The 25,559-nt window shown below is 47.3% G+C and overlaps 1 protein-coding gene and 1 long non-coding RNA gene across 4 annotated transcripts; one reads left to right on the top strand and one right to left on the bottom strand.

The window, feature by feature from the left end:
- The first annotated feature begins 88 nt into the window (after positions 1–88).
- On the top strand, positions 89–24,662 carry LOC311623706. Of its 3 annotated transcripts, XR_014795195.1 has the most exons (5): positions 241–333; positions 15,499–15,743; positions 21,610–21,791; positions 23,265–23,406; positions 23,833–24,662. It is a non-coding gene; the product is annotated as an uncharacterized lncRNA (long non-coding RNA). The 3 variants fall into 3 exon arrangements; XR_014795194.1 differs by lacking the exon at positions 21,610–21,791 and having other exon boundaries at positions 90–333; positions 23,833–24,653; XR_014795193.1 differs by lacking the exons at positions 15,499–15,743; positions 21,610–21,791; positions 23,265–23,406; positions 23,833–24,662 and adding exons at positions 7,571–7,712; positions 8,138–8,375 and having other exon boundaries at positions 89–333.
- Positions 12,297–15,429, bottom strand: LOC311623663 (uncharacterized protein). Its single transcript, XM_084886036.1, has 5 exons — positions 15,027–15,429; positions 13,670–13,745; positions 13,098–13,410; positions 12,694–12,845; positions 12,297–12,472 (listed from the first exon to the last, which is right to left on the bottom strand). The coding sequence occupies exons 1-4, from the start codon at positions 15,327–15,329 to the stop codon at positions 12,713–12,715; spliced, it is 825 nt and encodes a 274-aa protein (XP_084742162.1). The 5' UTR covers positions 15,330–15,429; the 3' UTR covers positions 12,297–12,472; positions 12,694–12,712.
- Positions 24,663–25,559: the final 897 nt, after the last annotated feature.

The raw sequence follows: 25,559 nt of genomic DNA on the forward strand, positions 1-25,559 counted from the left end.
ATATGATCTATGCTGACCAATGAAAACTTCCAAAAATGGACACATGCACGAAAAGGACAGTTTATCTATCACTTTCATTTCTCAGAAATGAGGTGCGTTATGCTACTACATTACTGTATTGACTTAGACCTTGTGGGCTGGCTGCTGGCCCGTGAGCTCCTGTGGGAGAGGATACCCCATCGCAAGGCCCTCCCTTCTCCTGTGTCCCTGAAGGGGACAGAGGCAGTGACCGGAAGCCTAGGGCATGCCAGCCTTGAGTGCCTGTGGACTGTGACCTGAAGAGGCAGAGCCATCATTGGTCCAGTCCCCAGCTGGGGAAACTGAGGCTGAGAGGTGAGTGGTGGGCTGGGAGTGGGCAGGGCCGGGGACTCGCCCAAGAGGCTGGTGTTGGTGTCACTCTCCGCAGTGACCCAGCAGGAGCTCCCTGAGCATCCCTGCTGCTGTCTCAGGGGACCCTGGGGGCCACGGAGGCTGTCGGAGGAGGAATATCCTTCTGCCTGGACCGCTTAAAGCCACTCAGCAGCCACAGGACCAGGATGGGGATGCTCTTGCTGAGGAGTCCCCAAGGAGCTTGTGCAGCCCCTGAGCAGGCGCCTCTCTCCCAGCCCAGGACCCCAGGGGCAAGGACACAGCCCTGGGGAAGGCGGACCTGTGTGAGCTGCGCTGTGCTGGCCTTCACACCATAGGGCCAAGGCGGGATCAGCACTGTGGGTCGGAGGCCAAGGCTGTGAGTGAGCACCCTGCCTCCCTGTGGGACTCTGGGCAAGCAATGCCCCCTCTGCCTCAGTTTCCACTGTGAAATGGGGGTGATGATAACAGTAACATTTTTTGTGCCCGCCCCCCTAATTTTGCCACCGAGGCCAGTGCCTTCCTCCCCTCGCACTAGTCCTGGCCCTGCAAACAGAAAGCTGTGGGTTTTCCCTATAAACCAGTGATGCCGCCATTCTTCTGTTCACTCAGGTTAAGGTCCAAGCACTTGTGACCAAGTCTGATTGGCAGCGAGGGCGGGGAGTCTCAGGGAAGTGAGGAGAGGGAAGAGGCGGGCGTTGTGATCTCTGATGAGGAAGTTGAGGATGCGCCCATGCCATGGGACCCCTTCATACCAGGAAAAGCAGAGCACAGTGTGGGGGTGGAAAGCACACTTTCCTTCCACTTTCTAGTGGTTCTGGCTAGACTCCTAATCCAAGTAACACAGACAGGGGAATAGGCACCAACAGCCAGCTTGTTTGCAGGTGACATGTTATCACATATGACAGCTTCATTACGTGTCTGTATTGTGCCATGGGAGCCCCAGGGCAGCGGGGCATTGGGGGCCTGGGGGCCATCCAGAGGTACAGAGAGGGGGCCCATGTGCCTGCACTGGGGAAGGGAGGTCTGCTGGGCCACCTGCAACTGGGACTTGGGTCCAAAGGGCCTCGCTCGGGTCCTCTCCGTCCTCCCCTCCTCGTTCACGTTAAACCGCAGAGGCCTGTGATGGCTCCCCCTGGAGCAGGTCCTCCTCTAAGTCCCTTTCAGGCCGTTAGGGAGGAGGGAAGGGTTCTTCCTGAGGCCGTTGTTTCTTGAAAGCAACAGCTTAAAACAGGCAGGATCTGCAAAGGCGTGTTTGGGGTGGTACCCTGTGCTCCCCTCAACAGGAACAACAACCCCACCAACAGGGTTTCCCCAGAGTCAGGGAATGTTTGTGAGAATGTACTCATACCTCATTTCTATTAAAAAATATTTTATTGATTTTTTTACAAACAGAAAAGGGAGAGGGATATAGAGTGAGAAAAATCGATCAGCTGCCTCCTGCACACCTCTTTCTGGGGATGTGCCCGCCACCAAGGTACAGGCCCTTGACCGGAATCAAACATGGGACTCTTCAGTTCTCAGGAAGACACTCTATCCACTGAGCCAAACTGGTTAGGGCTAGCTTCTATTTTTTAAATATATATATTTTTTATTGATTTCAGAGAGGAAGGGAGAAGGAAAGAGAGACAGAAACATCAATGATGAATGAGAAGCATTGATTGGCTTCCTGCTGCACATCTACTACTGGGGGTCAAGCCCACAACAGGGGCATGTGTCCTTGACTGGAATCAAACCTCGGACCCTTCAGTCTGCAGACCAGTGTGCTATCCCCAGAGCCAAACCAGCTAGGGCTACACTTAGCTTATTTTTATTTTTTAAAATAATAATTGTTTCTATCATTACAGATGTTTCTTTTTTTTTTTTCCCCCTCCATAGTCCCCCCTCCACCTGGTTCCCACCCCACTCCAGGCCTTTCCATTACCCCTGCCCCCTCCCCCCCCCCTGCCCTGGTCCATAGGTGTAAGCTCTTTGTCCAATATCTTCCTGCATCCTGGACATCCTCTTCCCCCAGAGAATTGTCAGTTTGCTCTCTTTCCAAGCCCCTGATTCTATTACAGTCACCACTTTGTTCATCGGGTATTTTTTATACATTTTATTTTTAGGTTCACATTGTTGTCACTTTGTTGTTTATAATTTTTTATCTTTACCTTTTTTCTTCTTCCTCTTCTTAAAGAATACCCATCAGCATTTCATGTAATACTGTTTTTTTGGTGATGAACTCATTTAGCTTTTTCTTGTCTGTGAAGCTCTTTATCTGACCTTCAATTCTGAAGGATAACTTTGCTGGGTAGAGTACTCTTGGTTGTAGGTTCTTGCTATGAGTCACTTTGTATATTTCTTGCCACTCCCTCCTAGCCTGCGTAGTTTCTGTGGAGAAATCAGCTAACAGTGGTATGGGTACTCCCTTGTAGGTAACTAACTGTTTTTCTCTTGCTGCCTTTAAGATTCTCTCTTTGTCTTTTGCCCTTGGCATTTTAATTATGATTTGTCTTGGTGCGGTTCTCTTTGTATTCCTCTTGTTTGAGGTTCTTGGTGATTCCTGGACTTGTAAGCTTATTTCTTTCACCAGGTGGGGGAAGTTTTTGGTCATTATTTCTTCAAATAAGTTTCAATATCTTTCTCTCTGTCTTCTTCTGGCACCCCCATAATTTGGATGTTGGTATGTTTGAAATTGTCCCAGAGTCTCCTTACACTATCTTCATATTTTTGGATTCTTTTTTCTTTTTGTTTTTCTAGTTGGGTGTTTTTTGTTTCTTTGTATTTCAAATCTTTGACTTTATTTTTGGGATCCTCGAGTGTGCTGTCAGATCTCTGTATATTATTATTATTATTTTTTATTTCAGTCAATGTATGCTTAATTTCTGATTGGTCCTTTATCATAGCCTTGAGGGTCTCACTAAATTTCTCAGAGGTTTCTAGAAGATTCTTGAGTAACCTTATAACCATGGTTTTGAACTTTATATCCAGCATTTTGCTCTCATCCATTTCTTTCATTTGTGATTTGATTCTTTGTCTCCGCATTTTGGCTGTTTCCCTATGTTTTCCCTATGTACTAGCTAGCTGCTAAGTCTCCTTGAGTTGATTGAGTGATCTCATGTGGTAGGTGTTCTATAGGACCCAGTGGCTCAGCCTCCCCAGTCACCTGAAGTGGGTGATTTTGGTGCACCCCTTTGTGGGCTGTGTGCAGTCTTGTTGTAGTTAACCCTTGATTGTTGTTGGTATCACTGAGAGGAATTGACCTCCAGGCCAATTGGCTGTGATGACCATCTATGTCTACACTAGAAGATCTGTTGTGCAGGAGACACCCTTTGGGGCAGGAGTTGTTTCAGTGGGTCTTTGGTGCTCACAGAGTCTGCCCCTTGAGTGTGTCTCTTATGGATGTGAAGCATTGTAATTCGGTACAGTGTCACTGTGACGACTGGGTACACTGGCTCTTGGATCTCCAAGGAGGTGCAAGGTCAGCCGCTGTGTGGGGCCATACAACAGGAGCTAGAGAGACATCTGCATATCCCTTCTCTTTGTATGGGGTTTGGATGAGACTCAGCTGTGAAGCAAGGCAGGCTGTTGCTGCTGGGCCTTGGTCCTTCTTTTGGAAGCTCTGGGGCTCTCTGATCCAGCTGCAGTTTGACAGGTTTTAGAAGGAGAAAGCACAAGGCATTCATTTGCAAAAGCTGATGCACTCAGCTTGGGTGGGGTTGTCTATATGGTGGGGTGGGGTCAATGGGAATCACCAGGGCAGAGCAAACAGCAATGGCTGCCAGTCAGCCCTGCACCTGAGAGGTCCCAGGGTCTCTGTGTCCCGCACCCCCGTGCAGGAGCAATGATCTCTGCGAGCACCTCTGAAAGCCGCCCTCAGGTTCTGATCATGTTCTGATGCCAGACACTCTAGTTTCTCCCCGAATGTGTCTGTGTCCCCCAGAGTCTCGCCCAGAACTGGAGTTCACACCAAGTGGGAACATATCTCCCTCCTGATTAAATTTGCAGCTCATCCAGGTTGAATGGCACCATTAGGTGGGCAATGGATGGCTGTTTACCAGCTTTTCCTGAGCCTTCTGTGAGCACAGTAAGCGCTGCTGGGGAAGGGATAGGTACAATCTCAGTGGGGCATAGGGACTTGGTGTGGGACAGAAAATGTAATGTCTTACCTGGGGGAGGGAATGTTCCACCTGTCCTAGCCAATCAGCTAGAGCCATTTGCCCATCAGTGGAGGTCGATAGTGTTTCAACTTGAGTTTTAGTTAATGGAAGGCGAATGATATCCAGATAGAGTCCTGCGAGTTTTGTACAGCGCTGCCTCCCACCGCAAATTAAAGAGCAAACCGATGCTAGGTAAGGGGAGAAGGTTTGGAGGGAGTATGAGAGCAAAACAGCCGTTCAATGACCCCAGCTCAGGTACCACTTGTCCCATAGTTCCGTAGGTGAGTGTCTGGTGGAAAATAACATTAGTTTGAAGACATCACTGGGGAGAGATTCTTTTCAAATATCGTGTGCTGAGTGCATCCTCCACCAAGCGGCTTTCTTTTACCCCTTCTGGGGACAGCTAACCAGGGGCATTTAAGACTGGATCCCCTTTTAGGATGTTAAACAGGTTTTACTTATTTTTTATTTAATAAATCTTTTTTTGCTCAGATTATTATAATTGTTTCTTCCTTTCTCCCCGCCCCCCCACCATAGCTCCCTTCCACCTGGTTCCCAGCCCACCCTCTACCCTTACCTCCTCCCTCCATTGTCCTCATCCATAGGTGTACAATTTTAATCCAGCCTCTTTCTGTACCCCCACACCCCTTTCCCCTTGCTAATTATCAATCCACTTCCTTTCTATGCCCCTGATTCTATTATAGTCACCAGTTTATTCTGTTCCTCAGATTTTTAGTTCACTTGATTTTTAGATTCACTTGTTGATAGGTATGTATTTGTTGATACATACAAATACATATATATATATATATATATATATATATATATATATATATTATTGATTTTTTACAGAGAGGAAGGGAGAGAGATAGAAAGCTAAAAATGTCGATGAGAGAGAAACATTGACCAGCTGCCTCTTGCACACCCCCTACTGGGGATGTGCCCGCAACCAGTGTACATGCGCCTGACCGGAATCGAACCTGGGTCTTTTCAGTCTGCAGACCCACGCTCTATCACTGAGCCAAACTGGCTTCGGCTGTTGATCATAATTTTTATCTTTTTTCTTCTTCTTCCTCTTCTTAAAGAATGCCTGTCAGCGTTTCATATAATACTGGTTTGGTGGTGATGAACTCCTTTAGCTTTTCTTATCTGTGAAGCTCTTTATACGACTTCCATTCAGAATAATAGCTTTGCTGGGTAGAGGAATCTTGGTTGTAGGTTCTCGCTCTAAACAGGTTTTATAAGTTCGCTGTGGGAATACCTAGCGCTGGTGGTATCCAATTTCTATCTCCTGGTAACTTTTGGAAGTCATTTAGGGTTTTTAGTACTCTGTGGTCAAAGGTAACTTTTGAGGTCTGATGGTTCTTTCAGTGAAGACATAGCCTAGATAATTCCAAGGTTTTGTCATCTGTACCTTCTTAGGGGCTACTATGGGCCTCTCCAGGCAGTTTTCCTCTCCCCCGAAGAGGACATACGCGACAGCAGGTCCCTCTCAGGGGCTGTGAGGAGTGTCGTCCACATGATGAACACTCTTTCCAGCAGGAAGCTGCCACCTGGTTGGAACAGGTGCCTGGTGTATGTGGTGCCGGCATGGAGTCGGGCTGGTCAGCATCCCCTGTGGGAGGACCTTCCAGCGATATCTCTGGGCGGGCTCTTCACTGTTAATCAAAGGGAGAGAAAGTGCAAATTTCTCCCGATCTTGGAGCGCTATAGAAGCAATCCTTTAAATGCAGGGTAATAATGAGCTGGTTTTGTGGGATCGCGGCCGGAGATGGACGTCCAGATGGGAGAGTACCCATGGGTTAAATATTGGCATTCATGGCCCTTGAATCGTGTAAGAGCTGCCATTTGTTAAACTTTGTGGGTAGGAGGGAAATTATGAAAATAGGAGAATTCTAGGGACTGTTAGAAGGGTCTAAGTGTCCTAAATCCAATTGTTCTTTTAGTACTAGATGGGCTTGTTGTAATTTTTCTCCCTTTAGGGGTCACTGTTGTACCTCAATAGGGGTTTGGCTCAACCAAGTCAAGGGGAGGGGAGGTAAAAGCACAGTGGCCACTCCTAAAAATGCATCTGTGACTGTGAAAGGGGATCACGCCCCCACAAATTGACTGGAATCCTTAAGATTAGGTGCTGCATGCAGCCATTTTGCCCAGCTGGCCCTCTCCAGCGCCTGGGCCGAGAACGCTGTGACGTCCGGGAAACTTCTCCTGTTCCCACTGTCCTCCGACCTTGCTTCACGGGGGGCCATGACGGAGGCCAATGGAGATGACTAAGTTCAGTGCAATCGGCCCAGGAGCTATGAATCCGCTGACTCTTTTCACTTGAATTTCTATCGTGAGGAGGGGCCTTTGTCTTGGGACTGGTTCCCATAAACCCCTTGATCTCCAGTACTACCAATCTCCCCCTGCCCCCCAGATTTCCCTCCTTTCTAGAACTTTCTGGACCCAATAGGGTAGTAACAAGAGTTGCACGATCTTTGTTTGTGAGGGGAAAATATGCACCCCCTTGCCTGTCATGAGCACCTAGATTTCTCCCTGGGATTCAAATCAACGGCTCTGGTATTACAGGGACTTCTTTTGAGTTAAGGTTGGAGCACCCCGAAATGATGCCTACCATGCCCAGTGTCCCTGGCCCCCAAGTCCCCATAGGAACCCTTTTAGGGTCGTCCCTTCCTTTAGAATCAGTTCTGCTGGAGTAAGCCCAGTCCTGCGCTCCCAGTGGGAGCTGCCAGAGGGAGTAGACAGTGGATTTCCCATCTGCCCCAGGAAGGCCATCGTGCCCCGGTTTGTTGCGGGGTCTGGCACTGGCCCCACTGGGCGTTTCCCTACAGTGCTGGTAGAGAATTGCCACTTTGCCAAATTTTGATTTGCATTGGTTGGCCCAATGACGCGCTTTAAGACAACGGGCACTGTAGACGGGGCTGAGAGTTCTCAGAACGGGAGGTTGCTATTTTAGCTTTGCAATCCTTTTAAAAATGTCCCAGTATCCCACATCGATAGCATTTGGAATTTGTTTTGCTTTTATTCTCTGCCTGGAGCTCAATGGCCAGCATGTGAGTGTGGTGGTTTTCCCTTCCTTCTAGCAGACAAGCCCTGGTGAATCCCCCTCCGAGGTGGCCTTTCTCCTGATGGACTGCGTAGACTTTTGACAGACAGCGTGGGCGTTCTCATATGCCAGTTGCAACAAGAGAATATCCGCAGCCTGACTGCCAGCAAATAGATTGGGTAAGGCCATTTACAAAGTGAAACATAGATTCCTAGAACCCTGCTGTACATTAACCAATGAGCCTTGCTCAGTTCTGCCTTCGGGAATACAGTGCAGACCCGCTGTGCACAGAGAGGCTTGGCTCAACACTTGAGGGTGCAGATTCCATTGCTGTGGTACTTTAAGGCATGGTCCCCGCCCCTGCAGCATTGGGGCCATAACGTGACCGGCGCCCGCCAGATTGTCTTGGTTAGCCTGCTGTTCACAGATCTCAGCATGTCCTGCTCTCCATAGTAGATATGGACTGGCATCTAATGCCACTTTAGCCAAAACCTGCCAGTCCCATGGCGTGATATGGTAATTTTCAGACAAGGCATTAAGGAGTCCTTTTGTAAACGTACTGTCAGCACCATTTTCTCTAACACTTTTCTTTATTTCTTTAAAGGTATTAAAGGAGCCGAAACCAGGTTGGCTCAGTGGATAGGGCATGGGCCTGCAGACTGAAGGGGACCAGGTTCAATTCCGGTCAAGGGCATGTACCTTGGTTGCGGGCACATCCCCAGTTGGGGGTGTTGCAAGAGGCAACTTATTCATGTTTCACTCTCATTGATGTTTCTAACTCTCGATTCCTCTTCCTTTCTCTCTGTAAAAAATCAATAAAGTTATATATTTTTAAAAAAGGTATTAAAGGAGAGTGGTTCATGTATCCGATTACCTTGCTGATCTTGCCTAAATGGGGAAGCCAAAAGCTCTCCCACCATAGCTTGCCTGACACCTGATGCCATAACCAACGATCTAGTTGATGAGTCTTCCCACACCAGAGGCAGGTATCGGGGCCTTAGGTATATTACAGACTCTAAAGCAGTGCTTCTCAACCTTTTTTATTTTTAAACAACAGAAATTTACTTTCCCATAGTTCTGGAGGATATAAATTATAGATTGAGGTATCATAGGGTTATTTTTTAAATTTAATAAATCTTTATTGTTCAGATTATTACAATTGTTTCTCTTTTTCCCCCACCCCCATAGCACCCCTCTACCCAGTTTTCACCCCACTCTTTGCCCTTACCTCCCCCTACCACTACCCCCACTGTCCTCATCCATAAGTGTTTGATTTTTGTCCAATCTCCTCCCATACCCCCCACACAGACACCCCTTTTCTCCTGAGAATTATCAATCCCCTCCCATTCTATGCCTCTGATTCTATTATATTTATCACTTTACTCTGTTCCTCAGATTTTTAATTCACTTGAGTTTTAGATTCACTTGTTGATAGATATGTATTTGTTGTTCATAATTTTTTATCTTTACCTTTTTTCTTTCCCTCCTCTTTTTAAAGAATACCTCTAAGCAGTTCATATAATACTGGTTTGGTGGTGATGAACTCCTTTAGCTTTTTCTTATCTGTGAAGTTCTTTATCTGCCCTTTCATCTGCCCTACTATTCATCACCTCGAATATTTCTTGCCATTCCCGTTTGGCCTGCATGGTTTCTGTTGAGAAATCAGCTGACAATCGTATAGGTGCTCCTTTATAGGTAACTACCTGCTTTGCTCTTGCTGCTTTTAATATTCTCTCTTTGTGTTTTGCTCTTGGAATTTTAATTATGATGTGACTTGGTGTGGTCCTCTTTGGATTCCTTTTGTTTGGGGTTCTTGGTGATTCCTGGACTTTAAGTCTATTTCTTTCACCAGGTGGGGGAAGTTTTCTGTCACTATTTCTTTCAGTATGTTTTCGATATCTTGCTCTCTCTCATCTTCTGGGACCCCCATAATTCTGATGTTGGTTCGCTTGAAGTTGTCCCAGAGGTTTCTTACATTATCTTCAGTTTTCTGGATTCTCTTGCCTTCTTGCTTCTGCAGAGGAGTGTCTTCTGCCTCTTTATGTTCCAAATCTTTGACTTGATTCTTGCGATCTTCCATTCTGTTTTTAGGACTCTGTATAATATTTTTCATTTCAGAGAATGTATTCTTTATTATTGTTGATCCCTTATCATTTCTTGTTGATTCCTTATTAATTCTAGTTGATCCCTTTTCATATCCTCATAGGTCATATAGACCTTTTCTAGGAAATTCTTGAAAAACCTTATAAGCGGAGATTTGAACTCTATATCCAGTCGCTTTTTGTCCTCCATTTCTTTTGTTTGTGATCTATTTTATTGTCTGGGCATTTTTGCAGCTTCTCTGATGGGGTGGGGTTTCAGGGTGGAGCCTACAGCCTTGGCTTCCGTCAGCCCCACCCTATGTGGCTCCTGAGTCTCAGTAATCCCCAGGATCCTTCAGTACTCCTTGCAAGCACCTCTGAGAGAAAGGTGCCCTCTATTTTCGCCTGCTACCAAACAGTCTAGGCTCTCCCCCAATGAGCCTAGAACTGGGGTTCAGTTGGAAGTGGAGTTGGAAGTGGGGTTCAGAGCAGTCTGGAGCTTTTGTCTCCTTTCCGCCAGGGCAATCCCGAGGCACAGTCAACTGTCCCTTTGGCCGCTCACCCGGGGTTCCACCTTACAGCCCAGCTCCCTATGGATGAGCCTGGGTCTCTGGGGACCGGCCTAGAACTGGGGTTCAGAGCAGTCCGAACTGGGGCCAAGCACAGTCGGAGCTTTTATCTCTTTCCCGCTAGGGAATGGCAGTCAGGCACTCAGCCGCCCCCTCCTCTCCGGCTCCATCCTCTCCAAGCGTGTCTCGTGTCTCCGTACCTTAGGCTTTTACAGCTCCTCCGCTCTTCCTTCTGGTTTTCTCCTTGCTTCTCGTTGTAGAATTTCCAGTCAGTCGACTTTCCTGTAATCCTGGGTAATGTCCATTTTATATTTTTGTTTTATTTTATTGAAATTGTTGTGTGCGGCTGCAGCTAGGTGTTTACCTGTGCAGCCATCTTGGATTCTCTCCCTGAATGCCTGGGTTCTCAACCTTTTTAATGCCGCAATCCTTTAATATAGTTCCTCATGTTGTGGTGACCCCTAACCATAAAATTATTTTCATTGCTACTTCATAACTGTAATTTTGCTACTGCTAATGAATTGTAATGTAAGTATCTGTGTTTTCCGCGCATAAGCCTTGACCAGGAATTGAAGTGGCAACCTTTTGGTGCTTGGGAAGATGCACAACCCCCTGAGCCACACCCACTGGAGCCAACCCTGCACTTTCCATGGGAGGGGATGGGAAACCCAGACAAGGAGCCCTTCTCCTCACAACCTCGGTTTCCATGGAAAGGGATGGGGAACAGGAGGCTCAGGAGACGGTGAGGAGAGAAGACTAGAATGCTGATAAAGCATCAAAAAGAATGTCCAATGACAGCGGGAGGGTTAGGGAGAGGTTGGGGAGAGAAGAGATCAACCAAAAGACTTGTGTGCATGTATATAAACATAATCGATGGATGCAAAACTCTGGGGGGTTAGGGCATGTATGGGAGTGGGATGGGGGCTGCAATGATAACATACGTACACATATAATACCTTAATAAAACATGAAAAATAAAATAAAATTTAAAAAAATTGTTGAAGAAAAGTACAGTATAAGGCAACTCCAAATCACCCTTTGAGGTTTAGTCAAAAGGATGAACTAAATTTGTGAGCCGAAACCGGTTCGGCTCAGTGGTAGAGCGTCGGTCTGTGGACTGAAAGGTCCCAGGTTTGATTCCGGTCAAGGGCATGTACCTTGGTTGCGGGCACATCCCCGGTACGGGGTGTGCAAGAGGCAGCTGGTCGCTGTTTCTCTCTCATCGACGTTTCTAGCTCTCTATCTCTCTCCCTCCCTCTCCGTAAAAAATCAATAAAAAATATATTTAAAAAAAATAAATACTGTAAATTTGTGACTGCTTGAAAATTATGTAAATATCCTATTATAATTGACAATGTTAAAAAGAGAGAGAGAGAGAGAGAGAGAGAGAGAGAGAGAGAGAGAGAGAGAGAGACTAGAATGCTGAACACTGAGGAGGCACTGATGGGGCTGGGGGAAGGGTGGACAGTCCTTTAGGATGAATCCATCGGAGAAGAGGGCTGGGGAGGCAGTGAGTGGGTGGTACCTGACCAAACCCTGTGGGTTTCTGGGAACATTCCGGAGCAAGGTAGCCTGGATGTAGACATCAAAGGGTCCCAGGTGCTTGGGACAGACACAGTGATCCTCCAGGAAGTACAGAGTAAGGTCATTCCCCCAAAAGGGGATGCTTACTTTGTGGAACCCAAAGACCCCAGAAAAAGTTCCCTTCCAGAAACCATGACAGCAAAGGACAGAAGCCCCCTCCCACTTCTGACCTGCCGTCCTGGGGGGGTGGGGGGGGTGGGCAGCTTTGTGCCAACTTTGATGCTTCCTCACCTCTAAGGCTGCCCATGACCCACCCCCTGCCACCTGGCCCCGGCCTCCCCCGTTCGTCCCTCCCCACAGCAGTGTTGGCCCTCAGGCCTGGCCAGGCCAGGGAACCCAGAGGCAAACAGGCGAGTCCAGGTGGTGGCCTAAGAGACAAGAAGGCCGAGTCAGGGGGGGATTGAGGCGACAGAACTCGCCCCAGCCCCTCCATGAGCCTCACCCCACTCCTGCCTGGACCCTCCCTCTGACCCCCACAACAGGTGGGTCTGGGTGCCTGTCACTCCTTGAGTCAATTGTCAGACAGAGATGGGTTGAATGCTATGAAGATTTATTAGGATAGTGCTGGCCGAACAGGAGAGAGCGCCTCTGGGACCAGGTTGTAATCTTTCTAAGATGAGAGGAGACTCAGAGAAGAAGCAGGGAAGGAGGTTCATCCCCATGGCCCCGGGCGAACAACGCTCAGCCAGGTTAGAATGGCTTTGCCTGATCAGAAGAGATCATGGCGGTTAGCAGACAGGAATAACAGGATGGCATAGCGGGTCCCCACTGTTCTATTTCTGCCCCAACAGCTCCTCTCTGAGATTCCTCCCCCTCCCTCCCTCCCAAAGGCCTCTCCTCAGCGCCCAGCCCTCTCCCCAGGCAGGCCCCCACCCAGGCCCTGACTGTCCCTAGCTCCTCCCATGCCCGTCCAGCCCCCTCCTCACCTGCAGGCTTCCTGGGACCTCAGGCCAGCAGGGCCAGGAGGCTCAGGGTCAGTAGCACAAGGACTGTCGGGCCAGCAGGGGTCACAGAGAGGCGCAGGCTGATCCCAGAGTTGGGGGGGCACTTGGCAGAGAGCAAGGCCTCATTCTCTTGTCTGAGGGGGAGATGGGACAATCAGCAGGCTGTCAGGTACTGGGGCTCGAAGGGCCTGCACATCTACTCTCCTTCCTCACCAATCACTGGGCAGGAGAGGGGCCGGTGGCTCCCAGAGTTGGGTGTCTGGAGGGCCAAGGCTGGGACTCCAACTTTGTCCCCAGGGCAAGGGGACTTTTCAGAGCCGAGGGGACCCTAGGTCTTGGGGTTGGAAGGTGGAAGGGGTGTGGCCTGGGATGGTGGGTGTCCTGACCTTTGTTTCTCCAGCTCCTGGGACTTGTCCTGCAGCTCTACGGATTTCTCATACTGATCCGCGGATTTCTCATCCAGCTCCACTGATTTCTTATCCAGCTCCGCGGATTTCTTATCCAGCTCCGCGGATTTCTCATCCAGCTCCACTGATTTCTTATCCAGCTCCGCGGATTTCTCATCCAGCTCCGCTGATTTCTTATCCAGCTCCGAGGATTTCTTTACCAGCTCCGAGGATTTCTTATCCAGCTCCGCTGATTTCTTATCCACCTCCGCAGATTTCTCCTGCTGCGAATGATTCAACGACTTGATCTGCTCTAAGGAGGGACAGAGAGTGTATGGTCACCATAGCCATGTCCCTCAACTGGCCCACCTCCGGACAGGACCCGCCTCGAGCCCGCCTTCATTTGGCCAGTGCACCTTGGAAGTCAGGCATGCCCGCCCCTTCCTACTCCCACTGGACTGGGTCCTGTCCCTCTCCCCGGACCCCAATCCCGAGGACCTCCCTCCCCTCCTCTTCACACCTGACCTGCTCCTGCAAACTCCCTACCGGAGTCAGGCCTGTGTTTTTCTCACCTTGAAGCTTCTGCACCAGCTTCTGTTGCATGCGGCCCCCAGCCTTCTCCTCTTCCAGGGAAATCTTCAGGGTCTCCTGGGATGCCATGGAGGAGTGAGGGTGTTGGAAACTGGGGCTCTTATACCTGGAGGTGTTGGCTGCTGTCCCTGGGCCCTGTCCCCTCCCCAGGCCCAAACCCCTTTCAGGATTCCTTCCAACCCTCTCTGAACCGGTCTCCACCCTGAAGAATGGCCACAGCCTCCCACCCTCCCAGGGAGTGTTCCTCAAAATGGAAATTTTGCAGAAACTGGTTCAGCTCAGTGGATTGAGTGTCAGCCTGTGGACTGAAAGGTCCTGGGTTTGATTCCGGTCAAGAGCATGTACCTGGGTTGCAGGCACATCCTAAGTAGGAGGTGTGCAAGAGGCAGCTGATCGATGATTCTCTCTCATCAATGTTTCTAACTCTCTATCCCTCTCCTTTCCTCTCTGGAAAAAATCAATAAAATATATATTTTTTAAAAATGGAAATTTCCAGCACCCCACACTCCCCACTCCTGCACACACAGGAAATTGGAGGCTCTCTTGGCACGAAGCCTAGGAGAGATTTCCAGATCTTCTGTGCAATTGTCCAAGAAGAGTTGGAGTCCCCTCAAGCCCAGAACACAGGGGATTTCTGAACCCACGTTCTATGTCCACTGGGAGTTTCAAGAACCCCATATGGAGACCCCAGTTAAAATGCTGCCTCTTAGGGATGCAGTGGAAGTATCAAGGGCCCCTGCCTTGCTCTGGCCGGGTAGCTCAGTTGGTAAGATCGTCATGCCAATATGACAAGGTTGTGGGCTCAAGCACTGGTCAGGGCCCATACTGAATCAACCAGTGAGTGCATCAATAAGTGGAACAACAAGTCAATGTTTCTCTCGCTCTCTCCCTATCTCTGTCTAAAATCAATAAGTGAATACTAAAAAAGAAAGAAAGAAAGAAAAAAAGAAAGAAAGTAAGAAAGAAAAAAGCCCCCTGCCTTCTTCGGAGTCGGGTGGGGTCCCCATCCCCACCCCAGAGGGGATTTCTGCTTCCCTGTGACTGTGCCCGGGGGGAGTCCCCAGCCGCCCTAGACCAGTGTCCTGGAATTTGCAGATTCATCCACATGTGACTGGGGATACTGAGGCCCCTTATTGGGTGCTCTGGGGTCCCCATCTGGCACCCCAGAGGGACTTGTGCTCCCCAATCCCTGGTGGGGAAATCCATGCTCCCCATGGAGGGGCCTAGGGGCAGGTTCAAGGTCTATTTCGATCTCCAGCTGGACTCTGGGGTCCCCCAGCACCTGGACCCTGGGATCCTCCCAAGCACAGGGCCTCTCTAGGAGGGGCAGTCACTTACCACAGTCTGGTTGCAGGTGACAACTTTGGCCTCAGTCCTCTGCAAGGCGTCCTGGGCCTGGGTCAGCTCCTGCTCCAGGAGGTGGGTGATGTTTCGACACTCCTGCTCAGCTCGGAGGCCATCCTTGCAAGCTGGGCTATTGGCCTTGGCAGTGAGAACGCCGACCGCCACAGACAGACCCACCACCAGTAGGCCCAGCAGGATCGCCACAATCCCCACCCACACAGGCAGCTTGCGGGCCCCCAGCTTCTTGGGGTTCTCATCTCTGTGCAAAGGGGAGTAGCGGCAAGAAGTGGGCGCCATCCAGAGGGATTTGTGGGATCAGGGGAGGGAGTTTGGAAAGAAACCTAGAACTTTTATACTTGCTGGAACTGCCCCCTTATTAGCATAGGATCTATGCCGACCAATGAAAACTTCCAAAACTCGGCATTTGTAGGAAGAGGATAAGTTAGCTTTCACTTTCATTTCCCAGAAATGAGGTGCATTGTTGCTGCTACATTATGGGATTGGTCCTTGTGGGCTGGCTGCTGGCCCATGAGCTCCTGTGGGAGAGGACACCCCATTACAAGGCCCTACCCTTCTCCTGTGTCCCTGAAGGGGACAGAGGCAGTGACCGGAAGCCTAGGGTATGCCAGCCTTGAGTGCCTGTGGACTGTGACCTGAAGAGGCAGAGCCATCATCTGTCCAGTCCCCAGCTGGGGAAACTGAGGCTGAGAGGTGAGTGGTGGGCTGGGAGTGGGCAGGGCCGGGGACTCGCCCAAGAGGCTGGCGTTGGTGTCACTCTCCGCAGTGACCCAGCAGGAGCTCCCTGAGCATCCCTGCTGCTGTCTCAGGGGACCCTGGGGGCCACGGAGGCTGTCGGAGGAGGAATATCCTTCTGCCTGGACCGCTTAAAGCCACTCAGCAGCCACAGGACCAGGATGGGGATGCTCTTGCTGAGCAGTCCCCAAGGAGCTTGTGCAGCCCCTGAGCAGGCGCCTCTCTCCAGCCCAGGACCCCAGGGGCAAGGACACAGCCCTGGGGAAAGCGGACCTGTGTGAGCTGCGCTGTGCTGGCCTTCACACCAGAGGGCCAAGGCGGGCCCAGCACTGCGGGTCGGAGGCCAAGGCTGTGAGTGAGCACCCTGCCTCCCTGTGGGACTCTGGGCAAGCAATGCCCCTCTGCCTCAGTTTCTGCCTCGGCCATCCTGGCAGGTTGAACCGGGCTGAGGTAGGGAGGTGGGAACTGAGAAAAGACAGAAAGACAGAAGAGCGGGGTACAGAGGACTACAAGTCATCGAGGAACTGTAGCAAGTTTATTCACTGCCTAATGCTTTTTAAAAAAATATATTTTATTGGTTTTTTACAGTGAGGAAGGGAGAGAGATAGAGAGCTAGAAACGTCGATGAGAGAGAAACATCGACCAGCTGCCTCTTGCACACCCCGCACTGGGGATATGCCCGCAACCAACGTACATGCCCTTGACCGGAATCGAACCTGGGACCCTTCAGTCCGCAGACCGACGCTCTATCCACTGAGCCAAACCGGTTTCGGCTGCCTAATGCTTTTTATATATAAGGCACTAATTAGGAGGTCTGTCCAGAGGAATGTATTCTTTGTTCTTCTTAATCTCTAAAGGAGAGATAGAACTGAAGGACAAATTCTTAGTACAGAAAATCTCAATTAATAGTTACAGACTTCTTAGCAAGCCATGAAAGGTTGCTCTCATTCTACTGATAATCACCATCCAAACAGGTCAGGGAAAACTGTTTGGGTAGGGGGCCAGCCCTGCTAGCCCCCTCAGATGCAAGGACCTTGTCAGCTTACATCCTGTCACCAACAGATCCCCCTTTTCTGATTTTTTAGGCTACTAATAATAAAAGTAAAATTTAAATAATAATAAAACTCTAATATTAAAGTAATTGTAAACAATGCCAATGCAAAACTGAATTATATATATATATATATATATATATATATATATATATATATGTTATCATTTTCAAAACTTGAATGTCAAGAGCAAAACTTTGGCTATTAAAAAATAAAACAATAAGAGAGAAATTAAAACTATGGATATGTTAACATTTCTAGCTACGAAATGAAAGAAAGTCTCTTGTGCTGCTGATGTATATTTACTCAGAGTCTTTTGACTTGGCTGCGCAAGACTTGGTAGAACACTGGCAGCTAACAGATCCTAGCACGAGTAGGAACATGATTGAAGAAGTATCTGCTGCACTTCAGTCATTGATTTCTTCAGATGACTCTATGTTGGTACCTCAGTCTCTTGTGTAGCTTTCCGTTTTTTTCTTCTTTTGCTTTGCTGTCATTAAGGCAGTCCTTGGTCCTTTTGAGTGAAGGGACACAGGAGCTTGTCTGAGTCCATTGTGGTGACACACGTAACGCTCCGGCACCTGAATTGGCTTTATTGCTCCTTCTGGAAAGATATAAAACATAACCTCTTCCCCACATTATTACTGAAGCTGATAAAACTCTTTTCTGGTTTATGCTTCCTTCCACCTAGCTGACTCGGTGGAGGCTACTGTACAGGAGGCCTGATGCCTTTCGCCTGCTGTACGATCCTCTGCATCACAATTTAAAATTTTTTTTAAAGTATAAAAAGCATGACTGAGCTTTTCTTGAGGTGACACATAACATCTGTCCCCCCTCCTTTTTTTTTTTTTTTAATGATTTTAAGTGTACGAATGCCTCTTTCTACAATTGAGTGACATTTATTTTTACTAGATTTGATTAGGTTTAAGTCTTTGGGGATTTACACCTAAAGTTGGTATAGGAAGGTGGATAATATACTGAGGACATTGTTTCTAATAAAATATGGAAATTGCCATTGTCAAATAATATTTTATAGACTGAAACTTAAATTAAAAGTTCCTCTGAATTAATGTGCCTTATAGTAGCTGTTTTAATAATTCTAGCCTTTCTAGAACTGGATCTATCTGTAAAAATGGTTAATACCTGAGATATACTATTTTTTTAAATGTGGCAGTTAATACTATTCCCTGTGTCAGAAATAAATCAAGCCCCTAAGCTAGGGTTCCAGGTAGAATATAAAATATTAAGTATTTTGACTTCTATGTAGAAGGGTGTGTACACCGACCTTCCCTGCCCTTGGTCCTGGGCAACCTGTAGCAATGCACAAGTGCTGACTGCTATCATGGCAAGGTATCTTCACTTTAAAAATAAAGCAAATTTACTTTTGAATTCATAAGCCACAAATGTTGCCCTGCCTCTAGCTTAATTAAAAATGCAGGTGGCCACATAAAGTTAGGATTCAATTATTTATAAAATATTGGCTTCTCATGTAACTTAACTTATATGACATTGATTATATTGTAAAAGCTAATTTATAAAGTAACTTAAGTAGGTATTTTTAATTTAAAAAAAAGGCAAAGAAACTTATTCAGTACAACTTATAGGTTTGACACTTTATTGGTCTGATCCAAAAGCATGGCTTTTGTCTTTCTTGAAATTCTACTGCTGTTGAAAAATTTGGCTATATTTAAGAAATATATTGTTTTTGCCTTTCTTACAGGTGAAAACTTTTATAATATTTAATATATAGTATATAAGTGAAATATATTAATCAATTTTTATTTGATAAAGCTTTCCATGTGATTTCAAGTATCAATCTGTTTAATTTAAAAATATTTCTTTTAAGAGAGAATAGACTTTTTAAAAAACATTTTAGGGCCCATAAAATGTCTAAAAGTCACTCTCAGTCTTGAAATAACTTGGAAAGATTGAACACATATATTTATATATATGCTTCATAGATTGTATAACTAAATTATCTTAAAGAATATCAAATATATTTAACTGGATTATGGAATTAATTCTCTTTTTAAAATAAGACCAATAATTAATATATTTTGAATTCCTAATTATTAGAGGAAATACAACATTTTATTTTCTTAAAAATAAGTTTTTATGCTTTAAGTATTTAATCACCACAACTCTATAATTTCTCCTAATTTAATTTGTACTTTGAACTTTTAAAGCTGGCAAGTTAAATATATTTAGTAGTTCTTAGATTAATAACACTTTATATTTCTAAGAAAAATACAAGACATAATCAATTAACAGATTCAATTCTGTCCTCTAGGTTTTTTATGAGGCAAATTTAAACTTTAATTTTTATTTGCCAGTGGCTCTGGGAAACTAGGTGTTTGGGTAGGGGGCCAGCCCTGCTAGCCCCCTCAGATGCAAGGACCTTGTCAGCTGACATCCTGTCACCAACAAGTTTCCACTGTGAAATGGGGGTGATGATACAGTAACATTTTCCTGCTCTTCTAATTTTGCACCGAGGCCAGTGCCTTCCTCCCCTCGCACTAGTCCTGGCCCTGCAAACAGAAAGCTGTGGGTTTTCCCTATAAACCGGTGATGCCGCCATTCTTCTGTTCACTCAGGTTAAGGTCCAAGCACTTGTGACCAAGTCTGATTGGCAGCGAGGGGGTGGAATCTCAGGCAAGTGAGGAGAGGGAAGAGGCGGGCGTTGTGATCTCTGATGAGGAAGTTGAGGATGCTCCCCTGCCATGGGACCCCTTCATACCAGGAAAAGCAGAGCACAGTGTGGGGGTGGAAAACACACTTTCCTTCCACTTTCTAGTGGTTCTGGCTAGACTCCTAATCCAAGTAACACAGACAGGGGAATAGGCACCAACAGCCAGCTTGCTTGCAGGTGACATGTTATCACACATGACAGCTTCATTACTTGTCTGTATTGTGCCATGGGAGCCCCCAGGGCAGCGGGGCATTGGGGGCCTGGGTGCCATCCAGAGGTACAGAGAGGCAGCCCATGTGCCTGCACTGGGGAAGGAGGTCTGCTGGGCCACCTGCAACGGGGACTTGGGTCCAAAGGGCCTCACTCGGGTCCTCTCCGTCCTCCCCTCCTCGTTCACGTTAAACCGCAGAGGCCTGTGATGGCTTCCCCTGGAGCAGGTCCTCCTCTAAGTCCCTTTCAGGCCGTTAGGGAGGAGGGCGGGGTTCTTCCTGAGGCCGTTGTGTCTTGAAAGTAACAGCTTAAAACAGGCAGGATCTCCAAAGGCGTGTTTGGGGTGTACCCTGTGCTCCCCTCACAGGAACAACAACCCCCACCAACAGGGTTTCCCCAGAGTCAGGGAATGTTTGTGAGAATGTACTCCCTCACAGCTTCTATTATTTAAAAGATATATTTTATTATTATTTTTTTACAGACAGAAAGGGGAGAGGGATAGAGAGTTAGAAACATCTATCAGCTGCCCCCTGGGGATGTGCCTGCAACCAAGGGACAGGCCCTTGACCGGGATTGAACATGGAACTCTTCAGTCTGCAGGACGACCCTTCATTCACTGAGCCAAACCGGTTAGGGCTAGCTTCTAATTTTAAATACATTTTTATTGATTTCAGAGAGGAAGGGAGAGGGAAAGAGAGATAGAAACATCAATGATGAATGATATCATTGATTGGCTTCCTGCTGCACATCAACTACTGGGGGTCAAGCCAACAACAGGGGCATATGCCTTTGACTGGAATCAAATCTCGGACCCTTCAGTCTGCAGACCAGCTTGCTATCCCCAGAGCCAAACTAGTTAGGCCTACCACCTAGCTTAGTTTTTTAAAAAAATCATCATTGTTCCTATTATTACAGATGTTCCTCTTTTTTTCCTTTATAGTTTCCCCTCCTCCTGGTTCCCACCCCACTCCAAGCGTTTCCACTGTCCCCCGCACCCACTGCCCTGGTCCATAGGTGTAAGCTCTTTGTTCAATATCTTCCTGCACCCCTGACAACCCCTTCCCCCGAGAATTGTCGGTCTGCTCCCTTTCCAAGCCCCTGATTCTATTACAACCACCACTCTGTTTGTTCAGCGGTTTTAATAATTTTTGCTATATTTACCATATAAGTACTATTACTATAGGTTCCGTAGTAAAATCTGTTAAGGCATAAATAAGAGCTTGTATTTCTAATGAAATATAAGAAGTTTGAAGGACCGTTGCTCCTCTGCTGTAGTATATCTAGCTCTCATCCATTTCTTTCATTTGTGACTTTTTTTTGGTCTGCGCATTTCGGCTGTTTCCCTATGTTTGGTTCTATGTATTGGCTAGCTGCTAAGTCTCCTTGAGTTGGTAGAGAGACCTTATGTGGTAGGTGTTCTATACTGCCCATAGCTCAGCCTCCCCAGTCACCTGAAGTGGGTGATCTTGTTGCAGCCCTTTGTGGGCTGATTGCACAGTCTTACTGTAGTCAAGCCTTGATTGCTATTGATATCACTGGGAGGAATTGAAGATATCACTGGGGAGAGATTCTCTTAAAATGTCGTGTGCTGAGTGCATCCTTCACCAAGTGGTATTCTTTTATCCCTTCTGGGTACAGCTATCCAGGGGCATTGAAGGCTGGATCCCCTTTTAGGATGTTGAACAGGTTTTATAAGTTCGCTGTGGGAATACCTAGCGCTGGTGGTATCCAATTTCTATCTCCTGGTAACTTTTGGAAGTCATTTCGGGTTTTCAATTCCCTGTGGTCAAAGGCAACCTTTTGGGTCTGATGGTTCTTTCAGTGAAGACATAGCCTAGGTAATTCCATGGTTTTGTCATCTGTACCTTCTCAGGGGCTACTATGGGCCTCTCCAGGCAGTTTCCCTCTCCCCCGAAGAGGACATACGCGATAGCAGGTCCCTCTCAGGGGCTGTGAGGAGTGCCGTCCACGTGATGAACACTCTTTCCAGCAGGAAGCTGCCACCTGGTTGGAACAGGTGCCTGGTGTATGTGGTGCCGGCATGGAGTCGGGCTGGTCAGCATCCCCTGTGGGAGGATCTTCCAGCGATATCTCTGGGCGGGTTCTTCACTGTTAATCAAAGGGAGAGAAAGTGCAAATTTCTCCTGATCTTGGAGCGCTATAGAAGCAATCCTTTAAATGCAGGGTAATAATGGGCTGGTCTTGTGGGATTGCGGCCGGAGATGGACGTCAGGTGGGAGAGTACCCATGGGTTGAATATTGGCATTCATGGCCCTTGAATCTTGTAAGAGCCGCCATTTGTTAGACTTTGTAGGGGGAGATGGGGGTTTGAAAATAGGAGAATTGCAGGGGCTGTTGGAAGGGTCTAAGTGTCCTGAATCCAATTGTTCTTTTACTACTAGATGGGCTTGTAATTTTTCTCCCTTTAGGGGCCACTGTTGTACCTCAATAGGGGTTTGGCTCAACCAAGTCAAGGGGAGGGGAGGTAAAAGCACAGTGGCCACTCCTAAAAATGCATCTGTGACTGCGAAAGAAGACCACAGCCCCACAAATTCACTGGAATCTGTAAGATTAGGGGCTGCATGCAGCCATTTTGCCCAGCTGGCCCCCTCCAGCGCCTGGGCCGAGAACGTTGTGATGTCTGGGAAACTTCTCCTGTTCCCACTGTCCCCTGAGCTTGCTTCACGGGGGGCCATGACGGAGGCCAGTGGAGATGACTAAGTTCAGTGCAATCGGCCCAGGAGCTATGAATCCGCTGACTCTTTTCCCTTGGATTTCTATCGTGAGGAGGGGACTTTGTCTTGGGACCGGTTCCCATAAACCCCTCGCTCTCCAGTACTTCCAACCCTCCCTCCCCCCATTTCTCTTCTTCCTGATGCCTTATGGACCCAATAGGGTAGTAACAAGAGTTGCATGATCTTTGCTTGCGAGGGGAAAATATGCAACCCCTTTGCATGTCATGAGCATCTGGATTTCTCTCTGGAAGTCACTATCAACGGCTCTGGTATTACAGGGACTTCTTTTGAGTTAAGGTTGGAGCACCCCGAAATAATGCCTACCATGCCCAGTGGTGTGGCCCCAAGTCCCCATAGGAACCCTTTTAGGGTCGTCCCCTTCCTTTGGAATCAGTTCTGCTGGAGTAAGCCCAGTCCTGCGCTCCCAGTGGGAGCTGCTCAGAGGGAGTAGACAGTGGATTTCCCATCTGCCCCAGGAAGGCCATCGTGCCCCGGTTTGTTGCGGGGTCTGGCACTGGCCCCACTGGGCGTTTCCTTACAGTGCTGGTAGAGAAATGCCACTTTGCTAAATTTTGATTTGCATTGGTTGGCCCAATGACGCGCTTTAAGACAACGGGCACTGTAGACGGGGCTGAGAGTTCTCAGAACGGGAGGTTGCTATTTTAGCTTTGCAATCCTTTTAAAAATGTCCCAGTATCCCACATCGATAGCATTTGGAATTTGTTTTGCTTTTATTCTCTGCCTGGAGCTCAATGGCCAGCATGTGAGTGTGGTGGTTTTCCCTTCCTTCTAGCAGACAAGCCCTGGTGAATCCCCCTCCGAGGTGGCCTTTCCCCTGATGGACTGCGTAGACTTTTGACAGACAGCGTGGGCGTTCTCATATGCCAGCTGCAACAAGAGAATATCCGCAGCCTGACTGCCAGCAAATAGACTGGGTAAGGCCATTTACAAAGTGAAACATAGATTCCTAGAACCCTGCTGTACATTAACCAATGAGCCTTGCTCAGTTCTGCCTTCGGGAATACACTGCAGACCCGCTGTGCACAGAGAGGCTTGGCTCAACACTTGAGGGTGCAGATTCCATTGCTGTGGTACTTTAAGGCATGGTCCCCGCCCCTGCAGCATTCGGGCCATAACGTGACCGGCGCCCACTAGATTGCTTTGGTTAGCCTGCTGTTCACAGATCTCAGCATGTCCTGCTCTCCATAGTAGATATGGACTGGCATCTAATGCCATTTTAGCCAAAACCTGCCAGTGCCATGGCGTGATATGGTAATTTACAGACAAGGCATTAAGGAGTCCTTTTGTAAACATACTGTCAGCCCCATTTTCCTCTAACACTTTTCTTTATTTCTTTACAGGTATTAAAGGAGAGTGGTTCGTGTATCCGATTACTTTGCTGATCTTGCCTAAATGGGCAAGCCAAAAGCTCTCCCACCATAGCTTGCCTGACACCTGATGCCATAACCAAGAATCTGCCTTCCCACACCAAAGGCAGGTATTGGGGCCTTAGGTATATTCCAGACTCTAAAGCAGTGGTTCTCAACATTTAAAAAAAAAAACAACAACAAAAAAAAAACACAAAGAAAAAAACCCAGAAATTTACTTTCCCACAGTTCTGGAGGATATGAATTCTAGATTGCGGTATCAGCAGGGTTATTTTTAAAAAAATAATTTTATAAATCTTTATTGTTCAGATTATTGTAATTGTTTCTCCTTTTTCCCCCCATAGCGCCCCTCCACCCGGTTCCCACCCCACCCTCTGTCCTTACCTCCCTCTCCCCTCCTGCTGTCCTCATATGATTTTTGTCCAGTCTCTTCCAATACCCCTCACACACAGACACCCCTTTTCCCATGAGAATTACCAATCCACTCCCATTCTATGCCCCTGATTCTATTATATTCACCCATTTATTCTGTTCCTCAGATTTTATTTATTTGTTTATTTATTTATTTTAATTTTTAATAAATCTTTATTGTTCATATTATTACAAATGTTCCTCATTTTTCCGCCTTCATTGCTCCCCTCCACCAGGTTCCCACCCCTCCCTCTGCCCTTTCCCCACCCCCCATTGTCCTCATCCGTAGGTGCACAGTTTATGTTTAGTCTCTTCCCGCACCCCCCCTCCTCTTTTCCCCGAGAATCGTCAGTCCACTCCCCTTCCATACCTCTGATTATATTATATTCACCAGTTAATATTGTTCATCAGATTTTTTAATTCTCTTGGTTTTTAGATTCACTTGTTGATAGTTACGTATTTGTTGTTCATAGTTTTTTTGTTTTTGTTTTTTTTTTTTAATCTTTATTTTCTTCCTCTTCCTAAAGAACCCCCTTCAGCAATTCATATAATTCTGGTTTGGTGGTGATGAACTCCTTTAGCTGTTTTTTATTTGTGAAGCTCTTTAACTGTCAGAAATCAGCTGACAATCATATGGGTGCTTCTTTATAGGTAACTATTATACCTGCTTTGCTCTTGCTGCTTTTAATATTCTCTCTTTGTCTTTTGCTCCTGGAATTTTAATTATGGTGTGACTTGGTGTGTTCCTCTTTGGATTCCTTTTGTTTGGGGTTCTGTGGGTTTCCTGGACTTGTAAGTCTATTTCTTTCCCCAGGTAGGGGAAGTTTTCTGTCACCATTTCTTCCAATATGTTTTTGGTATCTTGCTCTCTGTCATCTTCTGGGACGCCCATAATTCTGATGTTGGTTCGCTTGAAGTTGTCCCAGAGGTTTCTTACATTATCTTCAACTTTCTGAATTCTCTTGTCTTCTTGCTTCTGTGGAGGAGTGTCCTCTGGCTCTTTATGTTCCAAATATTTGACTTGATTCTATTTTCTTGTCTCAGCATTTTCGCTGCTTCCCTGAGTTGGTAGGGTGGCTTTGTGTGCTAAGGTGTTCTATATGGTTCAGTGGGTCAGCCTCCCAGTTACTGTTGATGCAACCCTTTGTGGACTGTGTGTACAGCCTTATTGTAGTTAAGTCTTGATTGCAGTTGGTATCACTGGGAGGAACTGACCTCCAGGCCAATTGGCTGTGGGGATAAGCTGTCTCTATGCTGGGAGAGAGTCTTATTTGAATAGACTCGTGAAA

This window comes from Pipistrellus hanaki, assembly GCF_964339955.1.
Source record: "Pipistrellus hanaki genome assembly, chromosome: 5".
In the NCBI taxonomy this organism is placed as follows: domain Eukaryota; kingdom Metazoa; phylum Chordata; class Mammalia; order Chiroptera; family Vespertilionidae; genus Pipistrellus; species Pipistrellus hanaki.

Coding starts and splice junctions, on each gene's coding strand:
- LOC311623663 (XM_084886036.1), bottom strand. CDS start 15,329: ATGGCGCCCACTTCTTGCCGCTACTCCCCTTTGCACAGAGATGAGAAC. Junction 13,746..15,026: donor TCACCTGCAACCAGACTGTG/GTAAGTGACTGC, acceptor ATGGCATCCCAG/GAGACCCTGAAGATTTCCCT. Junction 12,846..13,097: donor CAGGAGCTGGAGAAACAAAG/GTCAGGACACCC, acceptor TCTCCCCCTCAG/ACAAGAGAATGAGGCCTTGC.